This window comes from Pteronotus mesoamericanus, unplaced genomic scaffold (genome assembly GCF_021234165.1).
Source record: "Pteronotus mesoamericanus isolate MK-2021 breed Mesoamerican mustached bat unplaced genomic scaffold, CSHL_Meso_final scaffold_54, whole genome shotgun sequence".
Taxonomy (NCBI): Eukaryota; Metazoa; Chordata; class Mammalia; order Chiroptera; family Mormoopidae; genus Pteronotus; species Pteronotus mesoamericanus.
This window is the reverse complement of record NW_026555321.1, coordinates 22,526,153-22,542,663: the sequence shown is the minus strand read 5'-3', so window position 1 is coordinate 22,542,663 and position 16,511 is coordinate 22,526,153. Positions and strand designations below refer to the sequence as shown.

At 45.0% G+C, this 16,511-nt stretch overlaps 1 protein-coding gene across 1 annotated transcript in view; it reads right to left on the bottom strand.

The window, feature by feature from the left end:
* EPHB1 (EPH receptor B1) overlaps positions 1-16,511 on the bottom strand; it is a 419,047-nt gene that overhangs the window by 142,099 nt on the left and 260,437 nt on the right. The window contains exon 4 of the mRNA XM_054595535.1: positions 1,670-1,825. Coding sequence (XP_054451510.1) covers positions 1,670-1,825 — 156 coding nt within the window. The remainder of the gene's footprint in view (positions 1-1,669; positions 1,826-16,511) is intronic.

Sequence of the window (16,511 nt, the reverse complement as noted above, 5' to 3'; positions counted from 1 at the left end):
GATTTACAGGGTATGTGTCCTGAAATGGGCAGCTGGGAGGCCCAGTTTCCTATGTACATGAGTTAATTTGTAGAGAGAGCCTAGCCGGTGAGAGAAGTTCACGAGCAGAAATGGAAGGAAATGTTTTCAGGAGGGAAGCTGTGAGACCCTGGGTGTGTGCTTTGGCAATCATGGAGGCCCGTCCTTAGTCTGGACATCCAGGCAGTGGTGATTCAGCATCCTGAAGTGGCTTCTAAACAAGTACATTAAGCAATGGGTGTCACAGTCACAGAGACCCACAGAGGAACCTCAGAAGTCAGTAGAGAAGATGCTGCAACAGAAAGACAGGTGCTCTAGGCAGCAGTAATGGAATCATTTCTGTTCATATCAACCCACCAGAGAGGGAGGGCTGTGGAAAATCAGTTTACAAGAGGATGAGGTTTTTTTTTTTTTTTTAGTTCAAATCTATAAACATTGATCGACCTCAGGACCTTGATCTAGAAGACACTTTCATCCCTCTTCTTCACCCAGCAAAGATTACATACACTGCAAAGCCAGAATTAATAAATTCTTCTACTAGGAGTTTGGTGATTTTTTTTTTGCCCATCAAACTGTACATATGTATGAAACATTCCCTCTGTGCCCTTCTATGCAGGGGGGGGGGGGTGGAAGGGATTTAGTCCAAGGAGTGAAGAGAAAAATCTCTGCTCACAGGGAACCAGGCAGCAGTATACAATGCAGAATAAAGCTCTGGCATCATTAGAAGCTAAGCTGCAGTTCTGACTTCTGCATGCAATGGGCATACTGAAAAGAAAAATTATCTGTGTTTTGGGGCTAAAACACTTAGGGGAATAGGAACATGTTCTCTAAAGTGCTGTGCAGGGAAAGTAGTGTTTCCAGTCTCCCCTCGATTATGAGGGAGAAAGTTACGAGGAAATTCTCCCCTTCCCCATCTTTACCCAGGAAGTGGAGTCACCCCCCGACCATACACACACACATACACACTTTTGTCAGGATGACTATCCTCTCTAGAGCAGAGAATGGGAGAGTGGTCAAGCTGATCCATCAGCCCCAGCCCCTAGAATATCTGTCACATAGACAGCTACTGTGGCCAGGCCTCTGGCCTTGTCTTGGGTGAGGGTACAGATTCTGTACCACACTGGCTCTGCAAAGGACATGGGGAGATGAATATGTGGTCCTGGCACACAAGGACCTTCACTTGATAACTGAGAAGGAAAATACAGAATAATTAGGCAACCAATTAAATTACAAGAGTCTGAGGAGAACTGGTCACAGAAATACAGGAAGCCCATAAAGACAGAGGATAGTCTCAGCTGTCAGGACCAAGGGGGCTTCTTGCAGGAGGTGACTGGAAGAGTTACTAGGAATTATTGTAATCTCCTAGAAAATCTTGATTTTTGCACTCAAAGAACTCTCCAGGTTGGCATTTTTAAGATCTGGTGAGCAGAAGTTGTCTTGCTTTAATGGAAGACTCTCCCATCTGGGAGGAGTAGGTAAGATCTGCTGGCCCAGCACAGGAGCTGTCCAGTTCAGCACCACAGCCAGCAGGTCAGCGCGCAGCCAGTGCTGCAATTGGAGAATGTTGTCTTAGTCTCCCCTACCCCAGGCCCACCACATGCACTGACTCTCAGGCAACCAAACTCCCCAGCCCAGAGCCTTAGACACTTACTAGTACATGCCACTTCCGGGGGATCAAAATCAGCTCGGTAATAGCCAGTCCGGCAGGTGCAGATGGGAGATGCTTCTGAAGGGGATCTGCTGTTGGAGGGGCAGTGTGAGCAGCCCTCAGCTTCCTGGCTGGCCTTGAACATCCCTGCAGGGCAGGCTGGAACACAAAGAGACCATCTCAGAATTAATGGAAGAACAGCAGCGAGAGGCCTTTCCCTGGAGCTGAGAAGCGGAAACTTCTACCCACCTCCTTAAAAAGGACATGGAGATACCCCCTGCAAAAACGAGCACTTCAGATTTAGAAAACCCCAATTTAACACTTGGAATTTTTAAAACATCCTTAGTGAAAAATATCTTCCTGGTACCAATGGCCTCTCTTACTTGAACAATCTGAATAATGATTCTTCCCTTTCACGTATGTCAAGAGATTTAATTGAGAAAATGAATCTAATGTGCAGCTCAGCGTCTGGGACCTAAGTGCTCTATAAATGGTTATCTCCTCCCTGTTATACCTGGTTAACAGCCAGAGCCTAACCCTGAGCCACTCATGGAAGGAATCTTGCCTAATGTCCTTGGATGGAAAGGGGTCCTGGTTGACCAATGAACCAGACCCACGGTTCTTAAATGCCATGTTGCAACACATATGAGAGACACTGTGGGCTTGTTAACAAGCACTTGTTATGAATGATAGTAAAGGATTAGATTTCATGAGTGATTCTTTAAAAAGAAATTAAAGTGATTTCAAGGTTACTGGCTTAACAACATCATTTCCCCTTAATTGCATTTTAAAATGCTTTGGAGGGTGAGGCAAGAAAAGGATGGCTTTACAGGCAGTGAACCAGGGAATGTGTCATGCACTAAGTGTCATCTATCTATACATGGCTATGGGGAACACTGGGGAAGCCTGGCACAGCCTGATGCCCATTAGATTTGCCCTCAGGTGTGAGGCACTTCCTCCTAATTCCCTTTGTGACCACCTTTGAAGAGGCATGCCCCCAAAAGTCTGACTCCATCCAGGCCTTCCCTCAGGCTTTCACCATGCCTCACCTATGGAGACCTTCCACTCCAGACATCTGCTCTCCTCCTTGTTGACTCCTCAAAATATTCCTCCTGCCTGCTTAACTTTCAGACCCTTTCTCACTATCTCAGCTCCTGATTCTTCTTGGCTGCAGGAAACAGACTCTGGCTCATCCTCCTTTGAGACCATGTGGAACTTACTGCATGGTCAACTCATTTGGCTTTCTTATACATCTCACTAATTCATTCCACAACTATTTACTGTAACCCTTCTGAGGTCCTGATCCAGGGAATTTAGAGAACATAGCCTGCCTTCAAGGAGCTCCTGATCCAGTGCCCTCATACAGTTATAATACAGTGTGATCTTTGTTGGAACAGAAGTACCATTATAATGGTTTCTACTGATACAAAGCTCATCTTCTGAAATATATGGTTCCCTCCTGGCAAGTGCAGAGTATTCTTTAATAACAGTAGTAGCCACCATCTGTTAACATTCCTGCTAAGTGTTTTACATGCATTACTCTATGGGGTAGCTATTATTATTTCCATTTTGCTAATGAGGAAATTGGGACATAAAGCAGTTCAGAAAGTTGCCCAGGATCACACTGTGGGGAAAATGATTGTGATAATATACCCAAAAACTATTTGGAAAATATCCACAGCTTTTCTACTAAGACAAGAAGGAAAGACTGCTTCCTATGTTAGGAAAACTTTCTCACTCCTTTGCTCACTTGAAGTGAGGTATAGCGTTTCAGTTATCCTAGGGTGGAATCTTATCTTGGATGGAAGGCAATTTATGAATTGGAATGTTCTGGAATTGCATAACCTAAGAATGTTCCATAGAGTCCACCTTCTCTGGGATGTTAGCACCTGTTCCTTACAAAAGGGTTCTGAGGCCTGTTATCTTGAACATGTGGATTCAAAAAGTTAATTGCATTTTTAATTACAGAATTTCTCAGAAATTCCAAAAATGGGGTATGTGTTCTCACCAAGAAGCCCTATTTTGTAGAGCATCCCCAGGGATTCAAGTCCCATGGAACACACTGGGGTAAATGTTGTCTAGATGGTCCAATAAGGTTGTTAAAAGTTTTCCGTTGTGGCCCATGTAAAAATGGACCCCTTGCTGAACCATCTTAGCACGCTCAAAAGAAACTTCTCTGTAGAAAGAAAAAAAATTAAATCTTTACTAAACAAATAAAACACTAAAGGGAACCCTCTGAATGATACCAAGTATCTTAGAATTTGAATTGCTGCTCTATCTGTCCAAGCCCACTCAGGATAGTTTCCCCCTCTGTTTCCTCCTCTCTCTCTTTCTTCTTTTCAGATATTTTCCTTGGCTCCTGTGAGAAGCAGTTGGTCCTCTCCACTGTAAATCATCCAGCATTGCTGGGCCCCATTCAGCCTTGGAGTTGAAGAGCACAGAGAAACCCCAGGCCTATGTTGTCCAAACAGCAGAAGCTGGTGTTTCTCTCCCTGGAAAGTGGGGGAGGGGAGAGTAGTGTGTCTCATGCATTTATCTGGTCCCATTTTTACTGCAATTTTCTAAATGTATCAGTCTAAGAGAAACAAGGTGTTTTCACTTTCTTTCCAGCACCTAAAATCCTCTTTGCTTTACATTTAATAAGCTGACAGCATGAACAATCATCTTGAAATCTACATGTAGTGAAGGGATTTGGAAAGCGCCTTCCTGAAATTTCTTATGAAGGAAAGCAGAACTAGGTGGCCCAAAGTCTCAGATTTTAAGGCGGCCACAAAAGGAAGTAATGGAGGACAGGTGGTCCAGGCTGGACTTAAAGAAAGGGGCTCCAAGAAAAGTTGGGGAGAGAGGTCCTGACAAGGGGTGTGATTCCATCCTCCTCTGGGCAGGGAGCACCAGGCAGTGCTCAGGAAGTCCTGGTCCGATTCCTGGCTCTGCTCGTTCCTAGACAGGTGATCACTGGCAAGTTATGTACTCCCTCAGCACCTCAACTTGCTCATCTGTGTAAATGATCAATAAAAAGTAAACTCACTTCTTACAACAACTCCTACAGGTCATTAGATTTTAGTAAACTCAAATATCAAAATCTGCTACCATTAATCAGTGCTAAATAATGCTAATTCCTTTCCACCCCAACTTACCAATTCCCTTTTGAAAAACAAGCTTTCTTTGCAATAACTTCTAGAATTCAGAATCAGAATATAAGTTTTGAGTCCCAAAGCAGGCACATAAGTTCTGGCACCAAATGGAAGAATGAGTTTCTTCATAGATTATTTGTCTTGTGTAATAGGAGAATCATTATACCTAAAAAATATATTTTACCTATAATCACAGTAGATGATCTCCTTAATATTCAGATTTCATAAGTTAATATTGTAATAAAGTCTGTATCTATGCATTCCCAAACTAAAAAGAAGTAGCATTTCTAGGTCCATTTCTTAAACTTTTAGATTGGAACTTATAAACACACTTGTGCTACATTTTTCTTACAGAATTAATGCTTTAAGCAATGGTGAGAGTGTCAAGCTAGCCCACAAAGCCTTTTTAACTAATTTCATATCAGACCCCACTAGAAATTTGACACAGAAAAATAAATAAGAAAACTATGCAGCCCCTGGATAAAAAGCAACTTTAATTACTAGAGGTCATGCTTCTGGGTAGATTCAGAGAAAAATATTTAGCCCAAGGAAAGGAAAGCAATATCCTAGATAAGTCACCTGCATGTGTAAGCAGCTGGGAGCAACACAGGAGAGCATGGTGGGAACTCTGGCAGCCGGGAGACCACACACCCACCTAACAGCTCTACAGTTTCAGAAACTAGTAATTACAAAGTGTGATAGCCTAACCAAACACATATGCACATTCAAAAGCATTTTAAGGTTATTTTAAGGTTGATAACAAAATTCCTTGCTTTAATATTACTTTAAAACTCAGGGGTTGCCTTTCTCTTGATACAGAATTATGGTCAGCACTATCACTGCAGTTATGAGGCTCCCATTCACCAAATTTGTTGCCAGGCACCATACTAGAAAAATAGACTGGAGTGCAGGTAGGGGGTTGACTTTAAGAAGCACCCTTCCTGGTGAAGGAGGCAGATAATGGAAGGCTGATTCTGATATAGTGTGACCTGTGCTGTGCTTGTGTACGTACGGGGAGACCAATCAGGTAAGATGTGCATCATTTGGGGGATAGGTTGTTATGAGAAGACTGTAAGAAACATTTTCCTATAGTGACTAGGAGTTGAGATTCAGGAGAGGCAAAGACAAAGCAAGAAGGGAAGAGGTGGAAGAACAGGAGAGGCAGGAAGGGAAATTAGGTCAGAGCGTGCCCAGCCCAGGATCTCAGTGGAAAGGGTTTCATTATTATTCAAGTAGGTGCGTGAGCAGAGAAGAGGCTCATGCAGCTTGCTGTGTATGAGCACAAGACCTTTGTCAGTGGGACACCTGTAACGGAGGGCTGCACGTTTCTGACGTCCGTGCAGCCCACGAATGCTTTGTTTTCTTAAGAAAAGAGGGTCTACTTTCCTCCGTTGCAAATGATCACAGTTTAGACGGGTGATAAATGGAGCTTTGAGGAGGCACACTTTCCACATACAACTTCCCCTGCTCCCGACTTTGACCGAGAGGATGAGAAAAGACCGGTTTCCCATCCCTAAGCATGTGTGCATTTTCTGTTCCCCAGGCAAAACACACAGCATTTCCCTCCCCCTTTAAGTGACAAGGGGCTGTACTTGTGACATCTAGATGATATGCAGAAGGTCACCTTGGAACGCCCACCCAACTTCTCAGAGCCTCCACGAGGTAACAAATTACTTGCTGCTTACAATGCTCTGGAGAACCGCCCCCCTCTCGTCCCTGCACGCAGACTTCTAGTGACACTAAATCCATCACCTACAGTACTATTACTTTATAAAGAAACAGATTAAGTGTCTCATAAACAGTGCAGTGATTGAGATAATGGAAAGCGCCTCTCGTCCCCGTCTGCAGCATCAGGTTATGAAGCATTTCCAAGCAGCCAGGAAGAGGAAATTAATAGAAGCGAGAGGGAATAACCACTTTTATGCAATTTCCTCAGGAGATAGTGGACCATCTAATCTATATTGGAGCCCTTTAACCTGTCACTCAGCACTCACCAGAGCCTCTTTAGCTCTCACAATTTTTCCTGATATCGAAGGAAGATAAAATGAAAACCTCAAAACATTATTGTAGAATTTTTATAGGTGGAGGGTGCACAATGCCTCTTACCCTCCCCCCTCCACTGAGGCTTCAGAAAACAACATTTTTATGCAGGAGAAATGTGGGAGAGCTTAACTATTCGCAGCGCATGGTTCAGGGGGTCGCAGCTACTCTGCAGGAAGGAAATCTCTCCTTGCATTTTAAATGTGATTCTTCCCTCCACTGCCACCTTCTGTCCTCGCTCTTTCTTTTTAATAATGTGATTACTTCTCCGATCTAATTTTTCTCCCCCAAAAGAGTTTGCAAAGGTTCATGCCAATGAATATTCATCCCCTGCTTAAGAACCAGGAGCCTTTTTCTCAAGGCGGGTGAAGCTCCGCAGCTGGTTCAGAGGTCTGCCTGCCTCGTCCCAGTGACGGTGAGAGGGGCAAGGTACCTGTTCCCGGCCAGGAGAAAAGAGGGTCCCAGCCCTGGACTCCTTGCTCCTAGAGCCCCCGCCCTTCCTCTCCACACATTGCTCCAGCTCTGTTAAAGGCGGTAGAGCTTGAGCAGCTCAGCAGCTGCTGAAAACTGGGATGGGTGTGCTGGTAGCCAAGTGGGGAAGTGAGAGGTTCCTCCAATACATGCACACAGCTCCGCACAGGGCCCTTAGGTCTTGTGGCCTTGCGCCGGGCCTGATATTTAGACTCACTCCTCTGGCCCAGTGTCTCCATCTCCTTCACATTATGGATGGCTGACACCATGGGTACTTGACTCTGGAATTCCAGGCTCCCTGGAAGGAGGTGGCACTGGGGCCCCTGTGGTAAAATTCCCTTGTCTACTCTAACTAGCAGTTTTTGCTCTTCCCACAAATAGGTCCCCCTGAACAACCCCAGGGACCTGTGTATTTGTGATACCTCCACTTCCCCTTATGTTTACAGCAACATGTTGAGAAAGCCGATAGCAGAGAAGTAGTTCCCAGGCATCCATGCATCCATTCATTCAACTACTGTACAAGTTTGAAAGTTCTCTGAAGGCTGATGTTAGGTCTTGTCATCTTTGCATTTCCCTCTCCCCAGAGCGGAACACAGGCGTACACGTAGGCATATGCAGCCTGGAACCGGTTGAACTGAATGCTCACTGAAAGCCTATTGTGATAAGACCCAAAGATAAAAGCTGTGATAAAAATAACAACAAAACAATAAAATGATTTTCATATAAAGAATATGAAATGATGGGCACTCCCATGCAAGGTGTGGATTCTTAGGACTTTTCTGTATTAAGACCTTCAAAATGTTCAGAGATTTGAGCAACAATTCTACTTCTAAAGATGCATTATAAAGAAAAAAGCAAGCAGATGTGGAAAAAAATTTATGTTAATGGATGTTTATCCCACCATTTTTTAAACTATAGAGGGAAGAGAGGAAGGAAAAAGAAAGGAAGGAGGAAAAAAGAAAGAACTTAAAAGCCAAATAATCAGGCAGTAACTAGATAAATCATGGAACATCCATGTAATGGAATACTAGACAGTCATTAAAAGTATGTCATGGGAAAATATTTTAAAAGTTGGTTTAAAACTATAGAGAGTATGAACTTCATTATACACATACACATATGCACATACACACATATACATACATATGCATGCATATATGTAAACCATACTCATTACAATGAAAGGTGGGAATGGCAGCATTACTGATGGTGATTACTTTGTGCTTTTCTGTAATTTTCCAGTGTTTTATATTCTAAATATAAGACTTGAATAATCAAAGAAAATCTGAATCACTACATTTTTAACTTTGGAGGATACAAAAGTAAGGATGGCATTTTCCGATTCCAAGGGACTGACCTGAGCAAGACAGGTCAGATTGGGCTGTTCACCAAGAAGAGCTCTACCCTAGAGGTGGAGATGCCTAAGCCAGAGGACTTTGGAGGAAGAGGGGAGTAAAGGGCAGCTGGGAAGGCTGCCTGGAGAAGGTGCCACATGCTTTGAAAGATGGGTAACAGTTGACAGAAGTGAGAGGGTTGGGCAATGGGGAAAAAAGTGCCCAAGTCCCAGAGAGAGCAGACCCCTAGCTTGCCTGGGGAAACTTTGGGTAGTTGCAGAAGTTGCCAGGAACACAAAGCATTTATGGGGGACATGGAAAAAGGTAGGCTGGGGCATATTCACTTTTACATGGACCTGCGCACATGAAGTCAAATGGATCTCCAGTTCCTGCCTCCCTGGGCCTGCTGCCAGCTGCAACAGCCTGTGCAGAGGGGATACTCAGCTCTGTCATACATCTGTATCCCTCTCGGTGACACTTGCTGATTGATGAATGCTGCCGGCACCATGACACAGATGGGGCTGTAACGTCCAGCACTATTAAGCTGCTCAGAAAGCAGGAGCTGCAGTGAGACTAGAATGCATCAGTCAACAAAGACATTGTAAAAGAGTTGGGGTCAGGATAGGGGCACTTTGCCTTGGTGGAATGGGGGGATCACTGGTCAGGACTGAAGAGGGACAAACAGAAGAGCAATGTCCTAAGTGTCCCAAAGGCAGACAGTTAGGTTCTTGTCACCAGTGGCTCCCTGTCCTCAAAGAGCAGCCAGGCACAGCACAGCCAAGGCCATATCCATGCATGGGAGGCTAGGTTGGGTTGGGTGGTAGAGCCTCGAGGAAGGGAGTTGAGGGCTGCATCCTGCCATCCTGGCCCAAGCCCAGTGTGGTTGGAGAGTAGGGTCACCATAAAGCAAGCTCAGGTGTTTTCTAATAACCTAGGCCACAGATTCTGAAACTTTGGTTTCCAGACCAGCAGCAGCATGACCAGAGGACTGGGAGAAATGTAGAATCTCAGATCCCACTTGAAACCTACTGAACCAGAAACCCAGGGTGGGACCAGGAACCAGTGTTAGCAAGCCCTCCAGGAGATCCTGATGCAGCTTCTGATTGAAAGCCACTGCCCTAGACCACCTGGGAGAGAGGAGACATCACAGTCTTGGGGTCTGAGAAAACTGCCACTTACTGGTTGTGTGACCTTAAGCAAGTTGCTGGACTTTGCCCTGAGGTCCATGGAAGCCACCGATGGGATTAAAGTTAGGAAGAAACACAACTGGATTTTTGTTTCTGAAAGATCACACTGGCTTCTGGGAAGAGAATGGATTGAAGGAGTGAATAAAATTGAGGGACACTGTAGCCCCAAAAGAGTGATAATGGACCAGGGTAGTAGAAACAGAGAGATGTAGATGAATTCAAGAGTCATTCAAGAGGAGGACCTGGTGGTAGACTAGGAGTCACTGACATTCCACACATACGCATTGAGCTCCTACAAGGTGCCAGGCACTGGGCTGGGTGCTGGGAGTTAAAGAGGAGTACCCATTGTCTGGCTTGTGTCTCTGCTCATCATCCACGTTTCACCCACTTAGGTGAGGCATTTTCCTTTTCCTGGAGCTCTCTTTTAAAAAGCCAGTACTTAGGCAATGGGTTCACTGTCCCTGTGACTTTGAGGGTTTGGGGAGTGACAGTAGGAAAGGGCCCAGAGCAGGGAAGGTGAGGTGGGGCTCACTGAGACACCAGAACTGATCTAGCTTCTCTGTCTGTGCCTGCCCCCTAAGTCTGCCCCCTACCAGCCGGCCTGTGTACAGGGCTAGAGGAGCCCCTGAACCAAGGAGGGGTGCACAGTCTTCAGATCCAGTAATTCTCAGAGTAGCCAAAACCTTCAGGACTTTGGAATGGGACTCCCGGGAGGGGTCCTTCAGCTGGAGACCCAGACACCACATCTACTTTAATTTATTGGCCCCTGAAGGTGTGGCATTATCTGAGCTCCTCCCAACAGGCCAACTGGCCAGCCAGTAGCTGCTGAGAGCCCCATGGGCAACTTGCAATGCTTTAGCCCAACAGGACCCTTCCCTTTGACATGCATATCTCATTCACTCATCATGCATTTGGAAATCACTTCTATGTGCCCTGAGTTAGGTATGAGAGAGTCACTTTTTTACCATTGGAAAGAAGAAGGCCATTTTTGAGGAGCAAAGGTCATTTTTGAGGATGGGGAGTCAGAAATAAAAGGGAGCTCTGGGGAAGCACATGGCCAGAAGGGGGTGAAATGTTCAAGGTGTTGGGCTTCAGGAGCAGGGCAAGGCCTCCTGGAGAAGAGCTGAAAGTCGCAGTCATGTGGTCAAAAAGGTGGGTGAGCCTATACTGGGGACAAGGGCACAGGAGCTGCCTTTTAGAAGAGGGCAGAAGCACCCTGCCAGCAGCCAGGGCAGGCTCTTTTAAGGGACCTCTCCCTTTTCCCTCCACTGCTAGGGAGATGCTTCTTGGAGCAGAGGAAGGTAAGGGCAAGGTCACTTTGGCCACTCTCAGGGGCCCAAGGTTTTCTATCCTGATTGGACCCATTGGGCCACCAGCTTCCAGGGCTAGGCTGCCACTGCTCTGTTCATGTCGGCAGGGTGGGGAATCCCCAGATGTCTCCTCTCAGGGCCCCGTCTCCACCTGGGTCAGAGCCCGGCTGCCAACGTTCTAAAAACACCATCAATCTGGTAGCTCTGGGCAGCGGGCGATGGGGACATATGCCGGCCGCCAGGCTGCTTCCCATATTTTTAAACTGAAGTGTTTACCCTTTGAGAAAAATCTTATTTGTAAGTTTTTCCCCTGACACAGACCTTGATGAATTCCCTTTAAAAATAATTTATAAGCAAGTTCTTACGATAAACGAAGGTGACTTCTCACGGTGTTTCTCGTGCTGGACGATGGTGAGAAGCCGCCAGGACTCCCACTCTTTCCCAAGGGCCAGGGGCCTGAGGGAGCCATCTGCACACACAGACAGCCAGGTCTTCTGGGTCATCACACCCAGGGCCCGCACTTCCCTTGCTCTCTCTGCTTTCACAGAGCCAATATGAAAACCAAACAAAAACAAAAAACCAGAAACAAAACACCAATTACAAGTCTCATTTCCCCTCCAAAACCTGAAAGGGCAAATGGTACTCTTCTCTTAGAAGAGGTAATTTGTTTCTCCCTTTCCAAACTTCCTCATCCCAGGGCTTTAGCGAATCCACAGATCATAAGGAGCCAGGGCAGGAAAAGACCTTAGAAATACCTTAGAACAGGGTTTTAGCAAGTGCCCAGCACAGCTGCTATTACCATTTCCCTATGCCAGCTGTGGCAGACATCATTCCTCATGGCAGTCATTGTCAGACTACAGCTCAGAATCTTTAACTCAGTGACCCAGGTAGCTGCTACCCATGGATCAAAGTGCCATACCCTAGAACTATGATAGGGAAACTGAGACCCAGAGAAGGAAATCAGTGACTTGGCAGAGGTGTGCAGTCAGCAGGGGAACCAGAACAAGCCACAGTGTCTGCTTCACCTTCCGTGTGGCCCGGTCATCAGGATGAGCCCACTGCAGCTCTTCGGACTCACCCCTGCCCTGCCCCCACTGCCTCAACTCTCTCTCCTTCTCATCTCTGAGGTCAGCCCCACAGCACAGCCTCCTTCTAGCGGGGAGGCCAGGGCACCTAATTATTCTCTCTGTGTGCATTCGGGAAGAGCTGCATTATGTTTAAGTACGTGTGGCTAAGAGGTGCCGCGTCTCAAGAGAAGGTCAAGTGCTGCATATGTATAATATAAGATTAAGATTTTTCTCCTTCTGCGGTGGTGTACTTGATAAAATACTTTTGCTGTGACCTTTCCAGAAACCCAGGAGTAGAAATGGGCACAGTGGAATTTCCAGCTTCTCCCCAGGTCACAAAGCCATAAACATAAAAATCTATAACAATATTACACACCATTCAAGTGGGACAAGTGAGCAAAAAAAAATAGATTTTTATTTTTTGGTAATGATGAAGCAAAAGCTTTGAGGCTTAAACTGTCAAGCTGTATTACCAGAGATGTCTTGACAGATGAGGGACAGGAATCTGTCCCCTACACTGTGCTGGCCTGTGGGCCCAAAAAGTGTAGCATGCACCACCCCCTTGAGAATGTCAGAGAAAAGTACCCTGGCCAAGGTCACATGGGAGTCAAAGTCAGGTCCAACTGGCTCTGCCACACCCTTACCAGGAGGGTCTGTCAGGCCTGTTGAGATGCTCCTAAAATGCAGTGATAGCGGATGTAGCACTTTGTAAGTCTCAGAGTCAACTCTGAGAAAATGAAATAACCATGAGCAATAATCAATATTGAAATAATAAGCTACACCCATCCCCAAAATTCTCTAAGTGGGAATGAACATGAGAAGGCAAAACATTTGCATGGCCTTTATCCAAAAGGCTGAAGGCAGACAAAGTAGGCAGAATCCATTGTATCTGATCCATGACTTCTGCTCAGGAACTCACCAACTCTGAAGGAGCCTCTGAACAGAGAAATGGGGCTCATGGATTCTGGAATAGGGGGATGTCCTCCTTTCGAGAAGCTAGGCAGGCCCAACCCTAGGCACTGAGCACATGGAGGCCATGTGAGTACACCAGTGGGTTCAGTTAAACATGATTAGGAAAAAGCTTGTAGAAGAGAGCAGAGGTGTTATAAATGTGTGCGTAGCACTTAGATCTCTTAGAGGAAGCCATTCAACTGAAGGTACCACCAAGAAGGGCCTAGGGAATGAGCAGAGAATGCAGACCTAAGGGAGGGCCAGGTGGGAGGGTTGGGGGAAAGAGAGGCAGGCCTTACTGAGTAGCTTGGCAAAGGACTTGCCAAAGGCAACAAGTCCAAGGCAGAAGAGGTGACAGGAATCTAGGACAGGAGACCTCTGTGCTTGACCCTCTGCTGCAGAGGAAGGGGCTGGCTCCTCCTGGCCCACCCTTTTCCCCAGGCTTTTGGGTCAGGCCAGTAAAGGGCTCTTATGAAATGAGAGACTAGCACACCCTACACAGCACAGGATAGGGTACGATGTTGAGCCTGCCTCCTCCCACCCTCAGCACCCCTTTACAGCAGGGTCTGTGGGTTGCCAAGCTGACCACCACCTGCTAGAATTGGTTATAAAGTTGTGACAGTATTAATAAAAATAATAATGTTATTAATTATAAAAATGTCTAGTATTTAAATAAGTATTTCTCATGGGATGGGTCCTGGGGTACTCAGCATAACCTCATTTCATCCTCATGAAACTCCTAAGAAACATGTGCCACAATTATTCCCATTTTGCACATTAGGAAACTGAAGCTCAAATAAGGTCAGCAGCTTGTCTGATGTCCTAAAGCCAGTGGTGAACCTAGGAACTGAACATGGGCTGCCTGAATCCTGAGACTTGATAGCTCACTGGTTGAGGTGTTTTAAAATCAAGTTAATTTTCTTGGAACCAACAAAAACTAGTGTGTATCATGTTAAATATAAACTATGCCAATATAACTTCTTGGGGAAGAGTATGAATTTCTGAGTTTTAATCTCTACTACTTATAACCAAAACTGAGTTCTATAATATTTTTGAGACTCAGTTTTCTCATCTGTAAAAATGAAATAACAATAGTCCCTATCTCATAAGAGTTGTTTTGATGATTGAATGAGAAAATGAATATACAATATTTGGTTCACTATCTAGCATGTAATAACTGCTCTGTAATTATTCTACTGTAAAATTATAATGTGTCCACCATAGGTAATGTGTCATTACTTTGCTATTGTGTTACATTTTTAAAAGTTAGCATTTGTCCCACCATGTGGGACATTCCCTCTGGGTTTGATAATGCATAGGCATTGGCTTGAATCACTAAGATCTAGGGACATAAGCGAAAGCATATGTGACTTCTAGACACTGACCATCCAGAGAGAAACCTAGCTCTTTTACCCCCTTTCTTCACTCTCGCTGGCTGGAAAGTAGACACAATGGCTGGACCTCAAGCAGCCATATTGGACTATGAGGTTGAAATTGTGTGCTAAGGATGTCAGAGCAACAAATTAGGATAAACCTCAGTCTCCAGCACCATACCGAGGAGTGTCTTACCAGCTGGGGTTTATTTTATGATATTTCTATAACCTCTATATAAATCTCTATATTTTTAAAACCAAATTATCTTACATTTTTCTATTTCTCATAGACAAATGTAATCTAACACACCATTTCTTTTCAATGAAACTATGTAAGGACTATAGTATCATTCCCATTTCTCTGGCAATGACACTGAGGCTCAGAAGACAATATTTCACAGCTAGTCCAAAGGCAGAAGCAGAATTCAGAACCAGGTTGGCCTGACTTCAAAGTTAATGCCCTTTCCAGTTATTTACTGAGGTAAATTGTTCACGGGGAGTCAGGGCATTCTGTTATCTATGAGTATGTGCACTGAGGCTTGAGACGCACATGTTCAAGTGCATGTGAGGTCAGATGAGAGGCTTGGGAAAGAGACAAGATATGTTTCTTTTCTGCTCACTGAAGACATCTTCCCCTACTTTCCCTGCCTCCAAAAGGGGGTGCAGTAAAGTCAACAACTATGGCCTATGTCATAGTCTGGCTCTGAGTGCTCTGAGTCCCTGCCTGCCTGAATTCCTGACCAGATGTAAAAAGGTGACACATGGATGTGGTTGCTGGGTATTCTGCAGAGGCCTTCTTTGAAGGCAAATTCATCTCCCAGTGGCTTCCAGTGGGCAGAGGGAAATAAAGAGAATGTAAATAGTGGGACTGGCTGCATTTCCCAGAGAACTAGAGGGCACTTGGGCAGCTCAGCAGCAGGGGTCAGTTGTGGGGGTGAGAGTTCACTGACACTAACTGTCCCTACCTTTAGTGCATGCCAGCTTCCTAGAATATATTCTGAGATAGTTGCTATTTACATGGCATACGGGGACCTATAATTATTATTGTTTACTTGACGCCCCAGGCCAAATATGCAAAAGGCTTTATGCCCACTTCCCAGATAACTTCAGGATGGGATATAGGGACAGAAATAGCCAGACTACTTTCTGTCAGCAATAGTGAGCACAGAACAGGGAGTGCCAAAGAAATTGTGAGCATTGCAGTCTGGATTTCATCATCATCAGGCTAATAATCGTTATAATCCTATGAAACTTCATTACTGAATTCCCCTTTTACCATTTCTACGTGTAACGCTCATTTGTTAATAACCAAGATAAAGGTCCATAAAACAATATTGCTCCCCTGTAACACGTCTTTCTCCTTGCTCTCAATAAGAATCCAGAATTTCATCAGAAGAATGTAAGTGCTTCACCAAGATGTGTCAATTATTTTGAGATGACAGCTATTCGATTCCCAAATTCATCAGTGGGGAGTGAAAATGTATTGGCTCATCAAGCAAAGCACATTCCTGGAAGTGCCCTCACCATTTGGGAATCAAATAATAATTGCAATACCAACACCTTGACTTTCTAATGGAATTTTTCAAGGAGCTATACAGGGTTTTAACATATTTCTCCACAAACCTACTACCAGATTCGTCTTCTTTGTGGGCTTCTGAAACAGTGAAGACACTGGTTTTATTTGTCCCATTATGCAGAGGAAGAAACTCGGATTCTTAACTCAGAATCTGAGTGACTTACATGAACAAAGTATGTTGGAGGCAAAGGAAAGCTATGAAGCTGTTCTTTCACCCTAGGGCTCCAATCATTTGACCTCATAGCTTCAGTAACATCATTCCTTGGGCCCAGACCCTGGCCTGGCTGCTGGAGATACAGAGCAGAGTGAGCTGGAGTCCCCATTCTCAAGTAACACAAGTCTAATGGAAGAACCAAATGCAAACAGTAATTATAAGATAACGTGATTAGTTTTAAAAGAGCA